Source organism: Trachymyrmex septentrionalis, unplaced genomic scaffold, assembly GCF_001594115.1.
Source record: "Trachymyrmex septentrionalis isolate Tsep2-gDNA-1 unplaced genomic scaffold, Tsep1.0 scaffold93, whole genome shotgun sequence".
Taxonomy (NCBI): Eukaryota; Metazoa; Arthropoda; class Insecta; order Hymenoptera; family Formicidae; genus Trachymyrmex; species Trachymyrmex septentrionalis.
Genome location: NW_017306121.1, coordinates 16,510 through 39,490, shown reverse-complemented (window position 1 = coordinate 39,490; position 22,981 = coordinate 16,510). Strand labels below are relative to the sequence as shown.

General features: G+C 34.3%; 1 protein-coding gene and 1 pseudogene across 1 annotated transcript; both read right to left on the bottom strand.

The window, feature by feature from the left end:
* Window positions 1–309: 309 nt before the first annotated feature.
* On the bottom strand, window positions 310–10,158 carry LOC108756071. The gene is made up of 4 exons (XM_018499634.1): window positions 8,212–10,158; window positions 7,973–8,082; window positions 451–544; window positions 310–377 (listed from the first exon to the last, which is right to left on the bottom strand). Exons 1-4 carry the CDS (start codon window positions 9,896–9,898, stop codon window positions 310–312), a joined length of 1,959 nt encoding a protein of 652 aa, XP_018355136.1. The 5' UTR covers window positions 9,899–10,158.
* Window positions 10,159–17,590: 7,432 nt separating this feature from the next.
* On the bottom strand, window positions 17,591–22,791 carry LOC108756070 (annotated as a pseudogene).
* Between the last annotated feature and the right edge of the window lie 190 nt (window positions 22,792–22,981).

Sequence of the window (22,981 nt, the reverse complement as noted above, 5' to 3'; positions counted from 1 at the left end):
CTGCAGGGATAATGACATCATCCCAAAGTTCCTACAACTCAAGGACCACATAAGAATTCACAAATCCAAAAACATCCTTCATAAAACTAGCCTCACAAATAGCCCAGATCTCCCATAAAACATTTAAATTCCATCCGTTCCTATCCGCCACGTTGCGGCATAATATCTGACAAACCCTAGATTAGCCCTAGTATTGCATACGAACAAGCCACGAAGACACACATATAATCCTCTGAAAAGCAGAAACAGAAATACATAAACCTTGTTCCTCACCAAAATCCACAACCCTCTCTACTTAACGTCAAGAACCTATCCAACAAAGACTTGTCTCAAGACACAATCTGCGTTTGCCAAAGGCCCTAACTTCGCAGTGGCACCTAGAAAGATTCCAAAGGCAGAGATTATCAGCCAAATAGAGTCAACCATCTACCGACTCCCATCAGAACAAACCGATAATATCCGCAGACAGATAACCAATATCCTTTCCAAAGCTGAACTCCCTCCACCTAATATCACTAGACAATAGCGATTGGCTCTCCAAGACCTTAACAGGGACACAGACATCATTGTGTTTCCAGCCGACAAGCCGACACGACAGTCATGAACACATCAGACTATAAGAAAAAGATGAAGAACCTTCTTTCGCATACCTTCTTACAAAGCATACAAAAAGCTTGACAAAGATCCAACTAATACAATCGCACAAAACACCAAGATCCTAATGGAGAAAAGCAATATTTCCAGTAAAACCAAATCAACATTAAAACCTACAAATCCTCTCCCACCAAAACTATACGGACTACCAAAAGTACACAAACCAAATATCTCCCTCAGACCGATTGTCAGCGCCATATACTCCCCGACATACAACTCCCGTTTCCTAGGACAAACACTATAACTCCTTACTGAAAAATCCGAATCACACATAATCAACTCAACGAACTTTATAGAAAAGATCCAAAAAATTCGACTACGTCACACAGACTACTTGTAAGTTTCGATATAGAAGAGATTTTCACACAAGTTCCAATAAAAGACACATTAAACATACTAGGTCTGGCTATTAAATAACGAGACTGCGCGCGCAGAAGGCGTCCTAGAGGGGTAGGGTGGGAAACGAATACAGCGTTGGATAGCTGGAAGTGTCTACTATTCCAGTACGAAAACACGTTTTTGTCGTAGTAGTAGTATTTTTTCTATAGAGGTTAGAAACGAACTTGTTTTTTTCTCGTGCCGATAACAATGTGTGACGAAAAACACGAGCAACGGATCAATGTGAAATTTCTCGTTAAATTAAAAAAAACTCCGACTGAGTGCTATAAGTTGTTGAAAGAGGCCTATGGTGAGAATTCTCTATCTCGTGCGCGTGTTTTCGAATGGTATAAACGGTTTTCTGAAGGCCGAGAGAGCACCGAAGATGACCAACGTCCAGGTCGACCTGTCTCTGTTTCAACTCCGCAAACAGTGACCAAAATCAATGAAATTGTGCGCGGAGATCGTCGTATGAGCATTCGGATGATTGCTGAGACTGTAAACGCCGATAAAGAAACTGTCAGAAAAATTTTACATGACGAATTAAACATGAAGAAAAGTTGGTCCCAAAAAATTTGACCCCTGACCAAAAGCTCGTCCGTCAACAGATCTGCTCAGATTTTCTTGAGAGGTTAGATGAAGAGCCTGAATTGATGGAAAACATCATCACTTGCGATGAAACCTGGATATTCCAATACGATGTTGAAACTAAGCGGCAATCCATGCACTGGAAAACTCCTGCATCGCCAAGAATGAAAAAAGCAAGGATGTCGAAATCAAAATTTAAAGCCATGCTAATCGTTTTTTTCGACATCAACGGCATCGTGATGACTGAATGGGTTCCAGAGGGTCAAACTGTAAACCAAACTTACTATTTGACAGTTTTGGCAACACTGCGAGAGCGAGTTCGTAAGAAACGGCCGGAGTTGTGGAAAAACAAGTCGTGGATCTTACACCAGGACAACGCACCTGTCCATAACGCGCTGTCTGTGAAGCGTTATTTAGCCGCTAGAGGCACTCCAGTGCTCGAACACGCGCCGTACTCGCCTGATTTAGCACCCTGTGACTTTTTCCTGTTTCCGAAGATCAAGTCTGCCTTAAAAGGAACCCGGTTCGAGTCGATGGAAAAGATGAAGCGAAAATCGGCGGAGCTCCTAAATGCTCTTACAAAAGAAGACTTCTAGCATTGCTTTGACCAATGGAAAAAACGAATGGAACGGTGTATGGCGAGGGGAGGGGAGTACATTGAAGGGGAGCATTCAATTGTAGAATAATTTTTAAAATAAAACTCTTTTTCATAAGCAGTCTCGTTATTTAATAGCCAGACCTCGTAATACTTCACATAAAGTCCACTCAGACCTCATCCCACTAATAAAGCACTGTTTAACAACCACTTACTTTTCTTATAACAACCAATTCCATGAACAAATTTCAGAAGCGGCAATGGGTTCTCCATTTCTCTTGTAATTGACAACATTTTCATGGAGCATTTTAACAAAGAGGCCCTCAGAAAAACACCTAAGAAATCAGAAATTTGGTTCCGTTATGTAAACGATACATTCGTGATATGGAGACATGGCAGAGCCGAACTCTGTAAATTCTTTTTTTTCCTCAACAATCAACATCCAAATATCCACTTCACTATAGATATATAGTAGAAGAAAACGGAAAACCTCCCTCCCTAGATGTTCTTGTCTCTAAGAAAGTTGACGGTACCTTAGACCATCAAGTATACAAAAAATCAACATACACAGATAGATACCTACATGCCGAGTCGCATCACCAACCATCACAGAAACAGTCTGCAATCAACTCATTTGTACATAGAGCTTTCACCATCTCTGACAAAGAACATCAACAAACAAAACTCAACCACTTAAAACTTTAGCCTTACAGAAAAACGGACACGACAAAAAAGACATAATCAAAACAATCAATAAACATGCAAACAAGACGGTCGACACACAACCAGACGAAAAGATTCTATCTATTCTTCCATATGTCAAAGGAACAACAAATCGGATTGGCAAGATATTAACCAAACACAATATCCGAACTATCTTTAAACCACTCAGAAAGATAGGACAAATCTTAAGAAATCCTAAAGATCAAAGACCTCCACTCAGCTCCGCAGGAATATACAAAATAATATACAAAATGTTCCTGCGGACAAGTATATATTGGAAACATCGGGTAAATTGTCAACCTACGGATAAAAGGACACCAACGTGATGTTAGGCTAAAACACGCCATGCAATCAGCATTATCAGAATACAACATCGAAACAGGACATCAAATAGTGTTTCATAAAACGACCACAATAGCCAACATTACTTTCCAAGAAAATATAGAGACGCCATAGAGATACAAAAACATCCTAAATAGAGATAATGGCTACAACATAAATAAAATATGGAAGCCAGAAAATGTGCGCGAGTGCATCGCGCAAACGAATGAAGCGAGAGGACGGCACACGGCTAGTATAACGCACAAAAGTTAGAAGAACTACGGTCCTTTGTAGTTTAACAAAAGATTTATTTTATTCTTTACAACAATAAATTCAGCATAAATTGACGAAAATTATCGCAAAGTATTACATACAATCCCTTTTTCCGAATTATCTCATTCGATAGTAATAGAAAATCGCGGCGATTTCTCGGCGGTCCTTGAAGGAATTTTTTTTACGGCGGTTCTACGTAGCGGTTTTTTCACGGCGGTTTTCTAAACGATACAATAGCGAGACTCTGAGCACTAAGAGAGGGAGAGCGGGGACGATCGACTCATACGAGGGTCGTTTGAAAAGTCCGTGCAAAGTCACTCCTGATGGCACTACTGGCGCGTATCAAGGTTAGATTTAGTTAGTAGCATCTCTTGGAGGAACACACACCAAGTTACAGCCAGATCGGTCTATTTGTTTGTGTTTGGCATTCATTTGAATCGAGGAAGTCGAGTGATTTTCAATAACGCACCAGCTCACACCTCAGCAGTTGTGGTCGCAAAATTAATGGAATTAGGGTTCCAACTCGTCTCACATCCCCCCTACTCTCCAGACTTGGCTCCCTCGGACTACTATTTGTTCCCCAATATGAACATAATTCCATTAATTTTGCGACCACAACTGCTGAGGTGTGAGCTGGTGCGTTATTGAAAATCACTCGACTTCCTCGATTCAAATGAATGCCAAACACAAACAAATAGACCGATCTGGCTGTAACTTGATGTGTGTTCCTCCAAGAGATGCTACTAACTAAATCTAACCTTGATACGCGCCAGTAGTGCCATCAGCAGTGACTTTGCACGGACTTTTCAAACGACCCTCGTATATTGCCTTCATGGCCCGAGATCTCTTGATAATGCCCAATAAAAATTTGCCACAATTGTAATTTTTACGTGACATTATATAATATTGATTGGCGCCTCGAATTTTTTCTCTTTACTTTCGACGTAATAGTCATGCGCGACAGAAAATCCGCGTGGGATTAATGGTCGCGTGTGACGTGTTTATCGAAGCGCTGCGCTCGCGCGCGTGATTGAATTGTTCTCGAACCTTCGATGGTCCGTTGTCGTTTTGTGTGTATGTGTGTGTGTGTGTTTAAATGAACTAATTTATTACAAAAAACGACAAATTAATGACTCTTGTGAGAATTGAGATTGTGCTAAAGATGAATTCACCGACTCATTTTATACACACGTCCAACGACAATTGATGTTAGTTAAACGAAAAAAATTATTACTTTTTTACGAATTTATGATCTCAAACATATGGAAAGCCATTCTCCCGGTTATTGAAGACTAACAAATCCCCCTCCTCTCTCTCTCCTTCACCACAATTCTTTTCTTTTCCCTGACCACTCCAACTATTGTAGTAGCGTAATATAAAAAGGAACGGCTCAAAGGAACAGCTTAATATCAGGCTGCTCTTTGCTCTGATGAAGTGGACTGCAAGGTTCACGAAACGTTGGCATTTCAAGAATAGATCTGGACACGGGGGAAACTCGCGAAAAGCACAACTTTTATACAGGAAGCACCCGTAGAAGCTTCAAGAATAAATTATTAATTGTTAATTTTTCGTAATAAAGAAGATTTAATTGATTAAATTTTGATAATTGTAAATATAACTTATGTGTAAAAAAAGTTTACAAATTAAAGTAATATTATTATATAAATATAAATAAATATTAAAAATGTTTTCAAATATTATTTTATTAGTATTAATTAAAAAATTTATAGTGATATTAGAATTTATAAAGGATATGTGAAAGTGTGGAGGGAGGAAAAGGGAAGATTTAGGGGAGATTTTTATTATTATAAGTATAAAAATATTTATGAAGAATATTATAAATTGTATAGGTTTCGTATAATAATTATTTTTTATATTTGAAATTAGTCTTAAATAAAATATAAAAAAATAATAAGAAAACTTCTAATTAAGGCTAGAAATATAATAATTGTATATATGTAATTTTTTTATCAAAATGATATTATAGTAAATATTATAAAAGAGTAAATAATTAAGAAAATAATCATCTGATATTAAAAAAGTTAGTTAAAATAATAAATGTAATTAATAAAAGAAAAGTAAGGAAAATTATATTAGAGAATTTGGTCATAAATATAAAAATTATTGCTTAATTAAATAATAATTTGGAGATAATAATGAAAATTATATTTATTTTTATGTTATGTATTTATTTAGTTTGGTTTATAGAAGAGGGGTGTAAAAGAAATTAATAGATTAATCTTATTTTTATCAATTTAAATTTAATAAAATAAAAAAAAATAAAAGAAGGGGTGGATTGAGTGATGAATTCGAAAACAAAAAATAGTTTAAATAAAAGAATATTAATTTTCGAGATTAAAGGTACATAATATATAACATAACGGTGTATTTTTTTTATTTTTTTTTGTTTATAATAAATTAAATTATTTATATCTTTAATTTACAAAATTAATATTTTTTAGTAATCTATAAAACATTTTTTTAGATATTATAATTTATATACAAATTTTTTTCTTTAATATTATTGTTGTTAATACATACAATTTATTAATTACTCGTATATTAATGATAGTTGAGTTATTAGTAGTAAATATATTAATAATTATATATAGTGTTATAGGGCAGATAGGAATAGAATTTTATTTTATTTATTATTTAATTTTTAGAGTTCGTGAAAGAGTATTGGGGTTGGGATTATTAATAATTGTATGTTTTAGAGCAAATGATTTATATTATATATTTAATTTTAGATAGTTTTAGATAAACATAAATAGGTGTGATTAGAGAAGGATAGGGAGAGGAGCGATAAAACATAATTTAAGGGGTAATAGTAATAAAATGGAAAAGTTCTAAAGTTAAATTTATATTAAATGATTAATTTATATAATAGAATATATTATAATAAAAATAGTTTTATGATAAAATTTATTGTAATAATCATATTTATGAATTTTATAATTATATTAAATAATAGTATAATTGTGTTTTATTATTACGTCCAAACTTCGGAAAAATGAATTTAGAGAGAGAGAAGGGAGTAGAAAGGATGGAGCGTGGAAGGACGGTCAGACTCTAGTCTCGCAGGTATTTGTCTGGAAGCAAACACCGCAAGTCGAACGCACCCTTTTTATTGTCCGCTTCGGAATATGGGTCAACGTCTCTGAAGACGCTATGACGCCTGTTTCCTACGAGCGGAGCGATCGCCGGTCCGAATTTCGAGTCAGGGAAAAATCCCTTTAACTCGGGAATGGACCACGTGCAAGCCTTGAAAGGGCAAGGTTTAATGATTACGAGGTTTTATTATTATTATTATTATTATTAGGCGTTAGGAACTCGAAAGCTCATTGCCGCAAATACCAAATCCCGCCACTGTTCCCGTCCCTGAGCCAGATCCCTCCATTTGTGACCCTCGTACCCCATTTCGTTAAGGTCCATTCTAATATTTTCCTCCCATCTACGTCTTGGTCTACCCAATGGTCTCTTCCCATCCGGTTTATCAATTAGTACTTTATATGCGATTCGATTCTCATCCATACGCGCCGCGTGACCTGCCCATCTTAATCGACGCGATTTTATGACATTAATAATATCCGGACTATTATATAATTGATGTAATTCTGCGTTGTGTAATTTTCTCCATTCGCCCGTTTCCTCATCGCGTTTTGCCCCGATGATTTTTCGAAGTACTTTATTTTCGAAAGCCCTAAATCTTTTCTCGTCTTGTAATGTAAGTGACCACGCTTCGCTGCCATAAAGGACTACCGGTAAAATAATCGTTCTGTAAATTCTAATTTTTAAGCGCCTAGACAATATCCGCGAACCGAGTAGTTTCTTAACCGAATAGAAGCACGCATTCCCCAAATTAATTCTTCTCTTGAGCTCTTCTCTTATTTCATTAGTTTGGTTTAAAATCGATCCTAAATACTTAAAATTGCTAACCCGTTCAAAAATTTTATCACAGACGACCAGGTTTCCGTTATTATGAATATTCTGAATTCTATCAGTGACCATATATTTAGTTTTTTCAACGTTTATTTGCAGCCCCAGTTCTTTCGTTTTATCTAATAGAATTTTAGCGTTATTTATTAGTGTTTCTTTATTATCTCCCAACAAAGCAATATCGTCCGCATATGTTAATATTTGTGTTGTACCGTTCAACTGCAAACCATCATTACTCTTCTGCATTTCTTTAATAGCATATTCCAATACTAGATTAAACAGAAGAGGTGACAATGCATCCCCCTGCTTTAATCCGCTATGAATATTAAAAGTTTCCGACATTTGATTACCTATTCTTACTCTACCTCTGGTATCTTTTAAACAAACTTGGACTAAGTTAGCCAATTTTTTGGGTATCCCCCACCGAGTTAAAATTTCATACATTTTCTCCCGTTTTATCGAATCATACGCTTTTTTAAAATCAATGTAAAGTTGATGTACCGATTGGTCGAATTCCCATTTTTTCTCCAAGATTTGCCGAATAGTAAAGATTTGGTCCGCAGTCGATCTATTTCTCCTAAAGCCGCATTGATGATCTCCAATTATCTCATCTGCATATGGTACAAGCCTCATTAATAAAATATTCGACAGAATTTTATAGCATGTAGGTAAAAGTGAGATACCCCGGTAATTATTACAACTCATTTTGTCCCCCTTTTTGAAAATCGGGATTATAATTGAATCTTTCCATTGTTCCGGCAATGCTTCTTTATTCCATATTAAGATAATTAATTTCTGAATTTCTTCTATCAATCTACTTCCCCCCCATTTAATCAGTTCCGCCGGAATCAAGTCATTACCCGGTGCTTTGTGATTTTTTAATTTTTTAATCGCGCTTTCTACTTCTGAAATTGTCGGTTCGTTAATCCTAGGTTCAGCCGTGTGATACTCAAAATTCTCTATTTCCCGGTCGTTTTCAGATTCGACATTCAATAACCGATCAAAATAATTTTTCCATGTGTTTAAAACTGCCGTTGTATCCGTAACTAAATTATCGTTCTCATCTTTCACCATTTCCGTCCTAGCTTGGAATCCCTTTCTAAAATTATTTATCCCCATGTACGTGCCTCGTACGTTACTGCTTTTACAATTTTCATCTATTTCTTCAATTTTACGTTTTAAGTATTGACGCTTCTTAATTTTAAACATATTATGAGCCTCTTGCCTAATCTTAAGAAACTGATCCCGAGTTTCCTTCGTATTTTGAGCCAACCACGTGATGCGCGCTTCGTTTCGTACTTTAACAATTTTTACGCATTCTTCGTCAAACCACGGCTTGTTTTTGTTCCTTTTACAAAAACCAACCGTGGCCTCCGCCGATTTTACTATCGCGTCTCGTACGTTTTCCCAGTGTTTATCAACCGTGTTATCATCCGATTCATCTATTTCCTTTGAAGCCGCGAGTCTATTCGTTACTTCGACCGCGTATTTTATTCCGTTTTCTCCCTCGATCAAACCTTGTACATTTAGACGTTTAGTTCCAAACAACTGCCCGTTAGTTTTGTTTAGCGAAAGACGTTCCCTGATTTTGGCAATTACAAAGAGGTGATCCGAGTCGCAATCCGCCCCCCTATAAGACCTGACATCGAGTACGTTCGTGTGACGCCGTTTATCTGCAAGAACGTGATCAATTTGGTTACGCGTGCCTCCATCCGGGGAAATCCAAGTTTGTTTATGGATATTTTTGTGTTTAAAATACGTGCTTTTGACGATAAGATTTTTGCCGGTCGCAAAGTTAATTACCCTCACTCCGTTATCGTTACTTTCCTCGTGCAAACTTTCGAGCCCGATCGTTGGTCTAAAAATGTCCTCTTTACCGATTTTCGCGTTAAAATCTCCCACGACTATTTTCATGTAATCGTTCGGTAATTGATCCACGAGGTGTTCGAGTTCTTCGTAGAACCCGTCTTTAATTTCGCCATCTTTATCTTCCGTCGGCGCGTGTACGTTGATTATCGCGATCTTGTACCATCGGCCCTGCACAACGAGCAATCCTAATCTTTCGTTTATAAATTTAATGTCTTTTACCGCGGATAAGATTTTCCTATTAATCATAAAACCGATGCCAAGACTATGGATCTCCGACCCTCCATAGTGAAGCGTGTACGAACCCGCATTAAGCGAACCCTCCCCGGCCCATCTTGTTTCTTGCAACGCGACAACTTCTACCCCGTACCTTTCGACCTCCCCGACCATCGATTGAAACGCCCCAGGTCTGTAAAGACTTCGGACGTTCCACGTACCCACTTTGAAGTCTCTCCCGCGTTTTGACTTTATACGACATGAGTTCCCCGAGGTAGTCCCCACCCGGAGATCCGAACGGGGGACTAGTTTACCTCCGGAAAATTTTACCCCAGAAGAATCCATGGCGAGTTTTGGTTGTTTCAAGATAAAGTCGTTTCACGGTGTGAGCCTATCAAACCCACGCCCAACCCCCAAACAGGAGGACCATTCCAATCGGCTGTCCGCGACTGCTTATTCAATTTATTCGCAGCTAGCCTCTATCCTCAACCGAGATAGCGAGGCTTTTCCTCTATCCGCAACCCGAGGACGCGCTGTGTCGTGGTGATTGGGACCCACCCACCCCGGGGATCACTACTGCAACTAGTTTTCCTTCCCCGAGACTAGCGGTTGTTATGCTAACACAGACGAGGTTTTATTAGGAATTTTAAAATTGAATAACGAGAATGAGAAGAATAATTATTAGCATTGTTTATTGTCGTTAACCAAAAGATTAGAAAAACATTCTTGTCTTTTATATAATAATAGGCATGTTTATTATAACTAATCTATACATTAATATAGTTACTAATGACGCTGCTGTCTATTCGGTATACTATTATTCGTTTTATGTACATACATTGATTCCTCAGAGAATCAGGTTTTAGGATGACGTGGGGACACAAGGTTTAATCTATTTCATGGATAGAAACGGAGGAAGGAGGGAAAAGATTATTGAAGAATTTGACTGGAACTAGGATTGCATGGGTGGAATTCGGAAGGAATACAGGGATACTGGAGGTTGAGGCTTGACCAGTGATGGCATGGCGGATTTCCAGAGGATCGAAATAATGAGGGCCGATTGTGTAGGCCCCTTGAGAGATAGATGTGGTAGTAATCCGCAGAAATTGGGAGATGAGTGACTCAAAAGTGTCACTCTCTAGGATCCGGAAGTAGGATCTGGGTGGGGGTGGAAGAATTTCCTCTAAGAACTCCACGCTGTCCGTGGAGTTAGTCGGAGATGGACTTCTGGGGGAAATTGGGTGGGATGAATTGAATGATTGTGGAGGAGTATCGGGCAAGATTCTTTCTGTGAGTGCGTCAGAAAACGCGGGTGAAGGAGATTGAGGGGGAGGGAAAGGGGGTAGCTGAGGAGATGAAGGTGTTCGAGGCGGAAGAGGTACAACTTCGGGGTGATTAGCCGGCGGAGCCGGTGGTGACGAGGATGGTAGTGGTGGTAGGCGATCCTCGGCCGAACGACTCTGCTCTTGTGAGTTCCCGAGATACCTCTTGTACTCTTCGTCCAAGAGTCTCCGTGCCTCTCGATAGGCCCGGCTTCGAAGTTACCCTTTGAAGGGACGGTTCGAGCGCGGCACTATAATTTAGTATCAATTATAGTGGTTGGTTCTTTTATACACACATATGTGTGTGTATGTGTGTGTGTGTGTGTGTGTGTGTGTGTGTGTGTGTGTGTGTGTGTGGATGGGACTTACTATTGTTCTGCGGGTGTGGGCGGATCAAACAGCCGAAATTGGTGGTCCCAGCACCACACGGAAGGTTGCCACTCGGATGTGGAGACTATAGTCACTTTTGTTCAAGTCTCAAGGAGATGGAGTTAAACGAGAACGGTTCTAGTCGCAAACCTGGAGGGTTTAGTTTGAAAATCTAACTGACAATTAATACTGGCAACCGATCACTATTATCTTCTGGCTGCTGACTGCCGAATGCCGTTCCTCGTGGAGGGCCTCTCTTTTTATATTGGCGAGTTAGTGATGCCGAGAGCAGAGCACACGTGTGCTGCTGGGCCAATCCAGAATTAGGGTTAGGATTAGGGATATCGGTTATGAAATGTGATACAGGGGTATGTGTCTAAGACAACTTTCGTCATCGACCATTTGCCGGATATCCAATAGGTTCGAGCCACATGTCATTTATTGCTCACAGCTGCTGTTTCATTTTATAATCCTAATCTATTGTTCTTCCCGTTCCTCGGGATAAGGTTCGCCTATTTGGCACTTGGTTCCAATATCTAACCCAACGGTTTTGTCCCGAAGGGGTTATTAGTTTAAAATGTTGTTTGGCTCGTCGCTATTGTAACAGATGGTCTACTGGTCAACAATTTTTTGTGATGACGAAAGTTTTTAGTAAAAAAAGAACCGTGGAGTCCGGACGTAACATTATTATAATTTACATTATTTATTTAGTTTATTTTTTATTTTTATATTTATGCATAAAGATGTTTAATGGTTTAATATTATTATAAGAGAGTAGAGTGTAATTATTATTCTATAATGTTAGTAATATATTAAGATTTTGTGTGTGTGTGTGTGTGTGTGTGTGTGTGTGTGTGTGTGTGTGTGAATTTTGAACTTATATGTTTAAAAGAGTATAGGAATTTAAAGTTATATATATTAATTTTTGTTAATATATTGTTAGTATTAGTTATGTTTTTTTTATATTTATAGATTTAATTTTATTTTATTTAATATTTGAAGTTAGATTAATTTCTATTTTTTTAAATTATTTATTGAGAAAGTAATCCTGAACGTATTAAGGCCTCATATTATATAATGATATATATATTATTAATTTCATTTCCTTTATGAGTATATATTTTTAAGTAACAAATCAAAGGACTCTTTCTATACAAACCAAATAATAATAAGTAATGGGCAAAGTAAGAGTCAACATGATTCTTCGAAATTAACAAAAGAATATATTTCAATTAACAAAGGTAAAATTACATAACGTTACAAGTTTCGGCTACAGGATTGAGCTCTCTTCAGATATTAACATAACGAAAAAATTGCAGAACAAAATCAATTATCGCAAATGATCGCATATTCATAACATTTACAGTTCGGGTGAGTCTTAATGTAGAGTTCGACATTATTTCCATACAATAATTGATTTTGTTCTGCGATTTTTTCATTATGTTAATGTCTGAAGAGAGCTCAATCAGGTAGCCAAAACTTGTAATGTTATGTAATTTTACCTTTGTTAATTGAAATATATTCTTTTGTTAATTTCAAAGAAACGTGTTAACTCTTACTTTGCTCGTTACTTATTATTATTTGGTTTATATATTATATTTTTAATATGTATATATTATACATACTATATGGAATAACTGTAAAATTGAGATTAATAGTAAAACTTATGGAGTGATATAATTTTACTTTTAAGAAGTTTTTAATAATTTATATGGCTTTTTTAATTAAAATATTTATTTGTTTAATTTATATTTGATTACCTAAGGCCCACGTTGAGACTCCCGTATATGGATTTATAATTTTAGCTAGAGTTATTATAGATGGAGAGATGTGGGTTAATTTGGTTAATATATATATAATTTTATAATATTAGAGGTTGTTTGGAAAGTAATTTCGTTTTTTCCCAACAAAGGACTTATTGTATTTTTTCACAGCCAACTTCACATTTAAGCTGCATAATCATTATATATTTTGACAGCTGATATAGCAAGGCTTGCTTGTGAAAAAAGTTCGATTGATTCTACGCAGTAGTTTTTGGTTGGTGCCCTATCAAATATGAAAGTAAAAAGCAGCATTTTCGGCATATTTTACTTTTTTACTATCGAAAAAGTAAAAATGCTGTTCAAGCAAGAAAAAAATTATCCGATGTGTATGGAGAAGATGTATTGACAGAACGCCAGTGCCAAAACTGGTTTGCAAAATTTCGATCCGGCAATTTTGATGTTGAAGATGCACCACGTTCTGGAAGGCCAGTTGAAGCTGATGAAGACACAATAAAGGCATTAATTGATGCAAACCGGCGAATAACAACTCGTGAGATCGCTGAGAGATTAAATTTATTGAATTCGACCGTTCATGGTCATTTGAAACGCGTCTGATTGAAAATCGTCTTTCATTTTCATAAGAAAAAACGAAATTACTTTTCGAACAACCTAATATATTATAAAATTATAATAGTTTAAAGTATAGATATATTATTTTTAGATTAAGGATTATTGGCAGAGTTATGGCTGGAATTTTGTTTAGTTCAGGTAGATATGAAAAAGTATGGTGGATTATTCTTCCATACAAATTTGATATTATGTAGTCTAATAACTTTTAAGGTATAGTCCCCCGGAGTAGGGGGATATTTAATGATAATTTCTCATAGATTTTATTCATCTGGAATATTTTATGTAGTAAATTTATATTATGAGCGGTAGATAAATATTGTTTTTAAATAAGGGTATAGTAAGTAATTTACCTTTCGTTATTATATAGTGATTTTTATTTTATGTCGTTAATTATTCTTTTCCTTTTTCGTTGAGTTTTATTGGTAAAATGGTGATGTTAATAAAAATTTTGAATTGAGATGCAGAAATATTGGTATATTTAATATTAATTTGTTTTTTTAGGAATGCATATTCGTTGTATTTATTGATTTTCAATTAATTGCTACAACCGACGCTCGACATTATTTATATTCAACCTTTCAAAACCATTCTAGAACGTTTCTCTTCAATAGAACCAAGTTTCATTTCCTTCTGAGCATCATTTTCGTTTCTAACAGAAAACGGAAAGGTACTTGTAACTAAAATATTTCAAACTTTATACACGTTTTGCACAAAACTGTGTTTGTGAATATGGTGATCACGATTCTAAAAAAATTATTAGTCCGACTGATTTATACTTTTACCATTATACTTAGAGAACATGTCATTATCTCCGAAACTAGAATTAATAGTCTACATTAATTTTTTCTATTTTTTTGAAGGTCAAATAAAAGGAAAAAAATTAGAAAAATTCAAATTATTTTTTCAAACTGTTGCCATTTTGAAAATATGCATATGACATTAATTATCTTCGTCCGAGCGAGAATTACAAGTCCACTCATTAAGAAAGTTTATTTTTTGACCAATGATACGATTCCTTGATCACCGTTTGATCGTGTTAGCGGTACAGACCTAATTTCAGCGCCATCTTATTAGTATTCTGTAAAAAGTTAACATTACAAAAAATATTTTTTTACACGTATATTGTACGCACTATCTAGACCTGTATTAGTTTTTAAGTATACTTAAATTATTATTTATTAAAAAAATTCTCAAAGAATGCCTTCAAAATTGATTCTTAGATTAACGTAAAGACCTCCTTAAAAAACTTTTATTTGAAGCATCTTTGATTAAAGGACCATGCCATTTTTTTTCTCTGGAATCCTTTTTCCAGATATGCAGAAGGATAGTCGGAAAATCCGATCGAATAATTGGATATCCAAGAAGAATTTGACGACGAATATCTGATATCCGATACCACTTAATTTACTATTCTTTTTATGTTACAATTTTACCGTTGCTTTTGTTGTTACTTTCTTATGATAATATATGTCAAGATTAAGTTCATTGAAGATAAAAATTCTGATAGTATGTTTATTCAATTACATTACTCAACCTTACTTCCTTCACAACATTTTTTAAAGATGCCCATCTCTTACAAATTTTTAATAATAAAAAGTAGTAATTAAGTATTTATTTTAAATAATTGTTTTTTTAGTATATTTTTAATACTCAAAATAAGTATTGTATTTACATGTTGTGTACAGACAATACAGATAACATACATATGTCGTCAAGGTCATAGTCACTGATGGTGGTGGGCTCTCTTTTTTATATGTTACGACAGGTTTTTAAGTGTTTCACAATGTAAATATTTTGGCCCACAATGTCAATAAAAATAGCTTACAAAATAAATGTATACACATGTGTAATACTAACCCAAGAATAGCTGCAGAAATCGTAATACTTAAGATAATGACGTTTTCCGAGTAATTATACCGAAATGTACTTAACATTAAACTCTAAAATGTTACGTCATAATGCAAAACAGAAATAGTAGTAAAATAAGTACATGTTGAATGATAAAAAATGTATAAAATCCATCCAACTATTATATTATCCAGTTACATAGTCTTTGGTATTCCTTTGGCGCTCCGAGGGCTTCCAATGAGTCGTCTACTATAGCAAGTTTACGTAAACACGTTTTCAATTCCTTTAAAAAAATCATATTGATCGATTATGCGACACAGAACAAAATTATTGTAATTTTATATTTGAGTAAAAATTGTTGTTGCAATGTGTATAGAAAATGTGACAGATAAAAAGTTATGTTATAATAACGTAAGCATTAAAATTGATCTGTTACAAAAATTTTTTTTTAAATTTAATTTAGTTCATTGCACAACTCTATGAAAAAGATTACATGTTAACAAAGTAATAAACATAAACATAAACATAAAATATGATACAATATACTATGGTAGCTTGCAAATGGTTAGAGGCGTCAGCAAAACTGCTGTTACTTGTAGCCTACCAGCAAAAAACCAGACTAAGATGATGTAATGATTGATGAAGCATTAGTTAAATCATACACATACGCGAGCCTGCGCGCGCACGCGCGCACACCCACACACACACCCACCCACTCACTCACACACACACACGCGCGCGCGCATTTGGCCAAAGCATATGGTATAGGCAAGAAAGATACGCCCTAGGTTGTCCACGAGGATATTCGATCATGCACAAATTACAAAACGATCCAATGATCAATAATGGTGCCAGCGCTCTTTCTAACGTCTGTGTCATAGTTTCTCTGAATCGTCGGCTAGTATTTTAACTGAATTAGTTCTTGCTGCATGAGACACAAATACGTTTTAATATTTTTTATAAGATTTTCAGAAATAGTTTTCGCAGTTCCTTTAGAAACTTTGTGAGAACTACACTGTAAGATTTGTACACTGGGGGATAACGTATGTAAATGCCGTTAAACCAACAAGTATTAAACAATAAAATGGACACAGATAATCTAGATTAGATTGCCTTTTTTTCACGGAATTTTTATTTATAAGTACGTATATTAATCCATCAGTTGTGGATCCTTGGAAAAAAAAATTCATATTTTTATTCAGAACGTTTTATCAAATGTTTTGTGAGATGTTTAGTAATTATGATTGGTCATATAGATTACATTATGGATGATCTTATTTCATTTCGATACTGTCTTGTATGTTTTAATTTTAATTAAATTAAGTAATGACAATTATCCACAATTAGATTCTATGTACTAATTGCGGATCAGTTCACCAAATGTTTTATCCACTTTGGATTTAATTTCAATTGAGAGCATGATATCGATTTTTTTTATGAAATCTAATAATATTTACTACCTCCTATAAAAGCCGTAAAGCAATTTTGGTAAATATGCATTTTAGGTGACACGTCACCGATTCGAATGTCCTTTTGATATAATGTAGAGGAGAATGTTCTGAATGATTACTCATAAAAAGTGCGAGACGGTATTGATTTAGAAGATATAGTAAATTAAAGTTCTATAATATGTAGTGAATAAATTTGAAAAATAATTAAACAAAAGATAAAAATAAACTTGAAATACATAAATACATACTAAAAAATGTTTTTATATAAGAGTTAAGATTTCATATAAGAGATAAGTATTTATCATGTTTTATTTTGTTATACGCTGACAAAAATAAAAAAATAACATATTTAATTCTAATCGGTCTTTAGATATCGGTCAATAGATATAACACATTTGCCTTATAATGTGGCAGTAAATAAAACTGAAATTATTAGAAGTTAGCAAATAATACTAAACATACAGTTACGTCTTATTCTCGATTTATGTGATCTTCGTAGTATAGCTCTCTTCTTTGTTTTACTCTTTCTTTTTAAATATGATCGTGTGCTAACTGACATAAGAGAACAAGTAGAAATATACTCGTATATAAATAACTTTATGTACAATATATAGTATATATATTTTTAGTATGAGATTTTTAGAAGTAGAAAATCTATAAAGTGGTCTGTTCTGTAAGCATAGTGTCGTTCTCACTCAGTATTTTGTGGCGACAAATTCAATTCACAATGATCGTTATTCTTCTCGTAAGCCTTTTTTGCCTGTTCTAAAAGACTTTGCGCCATCTGATTGCCCATCTTCTTCACCATTTGTGAAAAGTAACCATTTGGTTTGTCGTGTAACAGCCCATATGGGCAACCAAATTCCTATTCACATGATAATTCTAATTATCAAATGCATATAAAGACTTTTCTTCAGGATATTACAAAATTTTCCAAAAAAGCTCGTCGATTATTCTTTGTATACGTAACATTGAATTTTTAGAAAAAAGTATATTGTTAATAATAAAAAAATCAATTTTAAATTTTCTAAATAATTTGAAGTAAATTTTCTTTCTAAAGAGTAAAAATTAAGTTGATCTTGAATAAGAATAATAATAAATATTCAATCTTAAAGAATAAAATTTTACTTTTTAGAATGAATTTTATTCTAAACATCTTTCAGAAAGTGAACTGATCATGCTATTAACCAAAATGATTATAAACAAACTTTTTAGATAGTTACATAGAAAATTATATCTCTTAATTTTGTTTTACAAAATCAATATTCTTCTTAACCCATTCACATTTTAATTGTTAAAACGGAAAAACTTACCACGATAGAACGTTCTCCATCACAATGATCCGATTGCTATCAATAATCGTATTCAAACGATGTGCAATCGTGATAACGGTGAATTCTTTAAAACTGCTCCTTATTGTATCCTGAATTAAAGCATGCGTGCTAGAAATAGAGTTTCAAATTCAGGGATGCAAATTTATAAACATGTTAAGTTTTGAAATCTCTCTCTCTCTCTCTCTCTCTCTCTCTCTCTCTCTCTCTCTCTCTCTCTCTGCGTTGTAAATTACAGATACAAATTATATAATTTAAAAAAAATGTCTACCAATCCGATTTAATTTGAAAAAATTTGCTTTCTATTAATCTCGAATTTAATATAAAACAAACCTTGTAACATACTGTGAAAATACTTTATATCATTCGCAATTATTTGCAAAAGTAGCAACTAAATAATAGAAAATTTGAATTATTTACATATAGTAATTTATTGCTATACCTCATAGCAAAAAAGTCACGTTTATATTACAATAAACTCTCAATAGTTACAACACTTGTGATATTACTATAAAATCATCAAAGGCTACACCACATTATTATCTTGATCTGTATGTGTCATAACATAATAAATAACTTTTAATTCATCTGTATAATGATGTTACACTTGTAACAAAGCGGACATTTGTACAATATAATGATTTTACTGTCGTATCACACACCCGTGACAAGGTAAATATTTGTACGTCATCATGACTTTGTTGTGATTACTGTGATTTCATTTGCTATGGAGAATTTATTAATATATAATTAATCAATCAAAATTTATTGTCTTCACCAAATGATATTTAAATACAATTCTAAAGAATCATAAAGACTCACTGCGAATCATGTTGCCCGTAGCTTCATCGAGAACGAATAAACGATCTTGTTTCTCAAGATAGCTCTGGCCAGGCATATGAATTGCCTCTGACCGACGCTGAAGTTATGACCGCCAGAGAAGATATCGTGGTCCAGCGTGACATCATTCAGCTCGACTTGCCGCAACACCTCCCACAGCTTCAAATCATCGTACTGATTAAACGGATCCAGATTGTAACGTAAACTTTCCGAAAAGAGCACAGGTTCCTGTGGTATAATGAAGTATTTTGCAGCGCAGTTCACTTAGGCCCACCGTGCTTGTGTCTCGACCATCGATCTTGATCTCGCCTTTTAGACCTTCATTGAACAAGCGAAAGAGCGCTGAGATCAAGGAGGACTTGCCGACGCCAGTTCGTCCAACCACGCCAACTTTCCAGCCTGGCTCGATGGATACGTTCAGATTCTGTAAAGCCCGAAAAAACACAAATAATGTTTGTAAGAATAAACAGACGGTTTATTTTATACCTACAAAACTGATTGATCATCCATATGATATTTCATGTTGACATCCTTCAAGATCAATTGTCCTTGGGATGGCCATGTAGATGGCGGTGGATTGTCCGAAGTAATAAATTCCTTCTTAGGAAGGTTCGTATACTGAAGAATCCTTTCCACGGAGGTCATCAGTGACACCGACTCGCTAAACTGTTTTATGGTGTATTGAAGACAAACGATTAGGATCAATGACTGCGATATTGCTAGACCTGCTTTGCTGCCGGCTACATTGCCTGTAGTATAAAGAACAAAGAGAACTTACAATTATTTGAAGAAAAAGAATTACACGCAGAAATAAGGATTGAAACTAAAAGCTTCTTTAATTCTACTAATTAATTCTTCTAAATTGTAGCTTCTTATATCTTTATGAAATCCTTAGAAAAAAATTTAACTCTTATTATCTAATAACCTATTAATTAATTAGATATAATTTACCAGTCTCATTCATTGGTATTAGAGAAAAGCAAATGCAGGCCAGGAACAGGCACATTATTAAATCCACAACGATAGCAAAGGCTGTCACGCATGTTAAAAAGAGATACCATATGCCGCTGTGAGGATCTTGCAACTCATCAACTCGTTTTTACATTAATTTCTCGATTTCAATGCCGCTGCTTCTGATCGTCGGCAAACCATTCAGAGTAGCATTTACGTACGAGAATATGGGACTCTTCACTAAAAACGCAAAAACATATTCAAAAAAACTTTTAAAAAGTTTGTTAATGTAATGGGTAATGTAAAAATATGAATAACTTAAAAATATGAATTCTTTGGCAGGAGTCCACGAATTTAGACATCAAAAATGTAATATACGCCGCATTTTTATCTAATAACGTATTACTTGCTCTAATATATTGTACTTACTTACGCCTTCGAGACGTTTGACCAATCTTCATATAAGATTTCGTAGCGAAGAAAAACAAGATGACTAGCTATCAATATGGCTATCAATATCAGCATTCATTGATTAATTATCGCCTCCATGATCATTATACCACATACTACGCAAAACCCCTGAATCGCCTCCAACATCAATTTGGGCAGCCATTCGTTCATAATGCCCATATCCTTCGAAAATCTGTTTAAAATTCTTCCTGGAATATAAAAATCGTTAACTCTTTGCAAGAACCGAGAAAAGAAATTACAAGTCCAGGAAGCGATAATTTATTAGAGTGAAAATGCTTATATACTTTTTAAATAAATTAAACAGAGTCGTGGCTTATTTCGAGCTTATAATTAGAATGGCTTTTAATTAATACAATTAGTTGTAGTTTAATTAATACAATCTTTTATGCGCAAAAATACAGATATTTTTTAAAATTATTTTGTATTTTTATTTTTATTCATGTCCTTTTTTCTATTTTTATTTTTCGTGCTATCTATTTTTATTAAACAAATCTAATGTAAAATATATTTTTTTCAGTTTCTATATTTTTTTATTATAAATAACGAGTGATCATCTTACAGCGATGGAAGTTGTCGATAATCTTGATATTTGTCTCGTTATTGTGATTCTGTTAGATATTTCCGAAGCTCTTCTCATGTCCTTTTCCTTTCTTGGCGCTTGGTTCAAATTGTCCAACATCGCAATGAAATCTTTATTTGATTGTACTAATTCGTTATAATTTCCTTGCATTTTCACGAAACCCTTAGAAAACAAAATCAGGATATTTAATTTAAACAATATTCAACCTTTATCTTTTAATTAATTATATGTAAATTACATATAAATTAAATGTTTAAAAGTTTTTGCCAGTTTTTATTTAAAAAATCTTATTATTTATTAATTTTTATTATGAAATTATCTAATTTTTATGTGTTATGAATAAAATTATGTTTTCATTACGATAAACAAAATTTTTAAATATTCATTCAGCAATAAATTAAATTTGCTTTTGTCATTATTATATCTCAATTCTTTACTTTTTAAAACAAATTAAATAGTCAAACTTTTAAAATTAAAAATTTAATTTTAAAATTAATTTAATTTTAATTTAAGATATAACTAAAGAATATTCTGTGTTACTCACTCGATCCAGTACGACAATGTAATCCGCCCTTTTAAGGAATTGCAATTGATGTGTGACAAGGATCCTCGTTTTGCCGTGGAGATATTCGATGATGCACTTCCCATAGAGATGCCTAGCAACACGAGTATCAACCGCGCTCAAGGGATCGTCGAGCAAATAGACATCCGCTTGTCTATAAACTGCCCTTGCGAGATTGATTCGCGCTCTTTGACCACCGGACAAAGATACACCTCTATCGCCGACCATTGTCATGTCTCCCTGCGGAAATTGTCGAAAATCCTTCGTCAAGGCACATACATTTGCTACCTGAAACATTAGCCAATTGATCAAAAAGACACTTTAAAGAAGAATAAAAATTGCAAAATTAGGAAATATTAGACATTTTTCTTTTATCTAAATGAAATCACATATAGATCAAAGATTCAAAAAAATTCATAACACTTGCTAAAATATATCTTCTTTTATATCCAGTCACAAAGACGTAATGCATGTTTAATGATTGATGCGTAAGATTTGAAAGATCTAATTGTAAGAATTGTTACCAGTCATATAAAAATTCCTGATTCTAACGTGCAATAGCAGAATAGAATATATAAACATTATACAATATCCGCAACAATTGCTTTGGACTATGAAAATTATCTGCGTGTATCTAGCCTTATCATAGGATTGGCCAAACAGTATATTGTCCCTTACGGTACCATTGAAAAACCAGGGTTCTTGACTGGCATAGGAGATACGCAGATTTGGATTGTTCGTGAAGTATCCAGTGGATATCTAAATTGCCCGGAAAATTATACTTCGAGGAGCCCTGCGTAAAGATTACGGAACCCGTGCCGGGATTTAATTCCTTCAATAATAGATGTAATATAGATGATTTGCCCGAGCCCACTGCACCGACTACAGCACACAATTGACCTGGCTTAATATTTAAATTAATATTGCACAAAGTCGGCGACAATTGGCCACTGATCCAATTAGCGGAAACTCGCTGAAGCTTTACATATACCGGAAGATCAGATAATCTTTGATGTTCAGACAGAACAATACTTCCATTTCTCGAGATGTATCTGTCTATTTGATTCTCTGCATTAGTTTCTTCCTTTGATTTCTGAGATTTAAACTCCGGCGTGTTCATTTACTTAACTAGATTTTTGTCTATTTATAGTCTCCCGGTAAAAAAATTTCTTTTTTTATTTGTAATTACATTTCATATATAAAAATATCACTATACAAAATTATGTAAAAATTTACATAATTATGTACAATTTATTATAAAATTAAATGTGTTAACATATTCCGTATACATATTGTATATAAATCTTCGA

Coding starts and splice junctions, on each gene's coding strand:
- LOC108756071 (XM_018499634.1), bottom strand. CDS start 9,898: ATGGATTCTTCTGGGGTAAAATTTTCCGGAGGTAAACTAGTCCCCCGT. Junction 8,083..8,211: donor GCCGGAACAATGGAAAGATT/CAATTATAATCC, acceptor TACCATATGCAG/ATGAGATAATTGGAGATCAT. Junction 378..450: donor TCTGTCTGCGGATATTATCG/GTTTGTTCTGAT, acceptor GAATCTTTCTAG/GTGCCACTGCGAAGTTAGGG.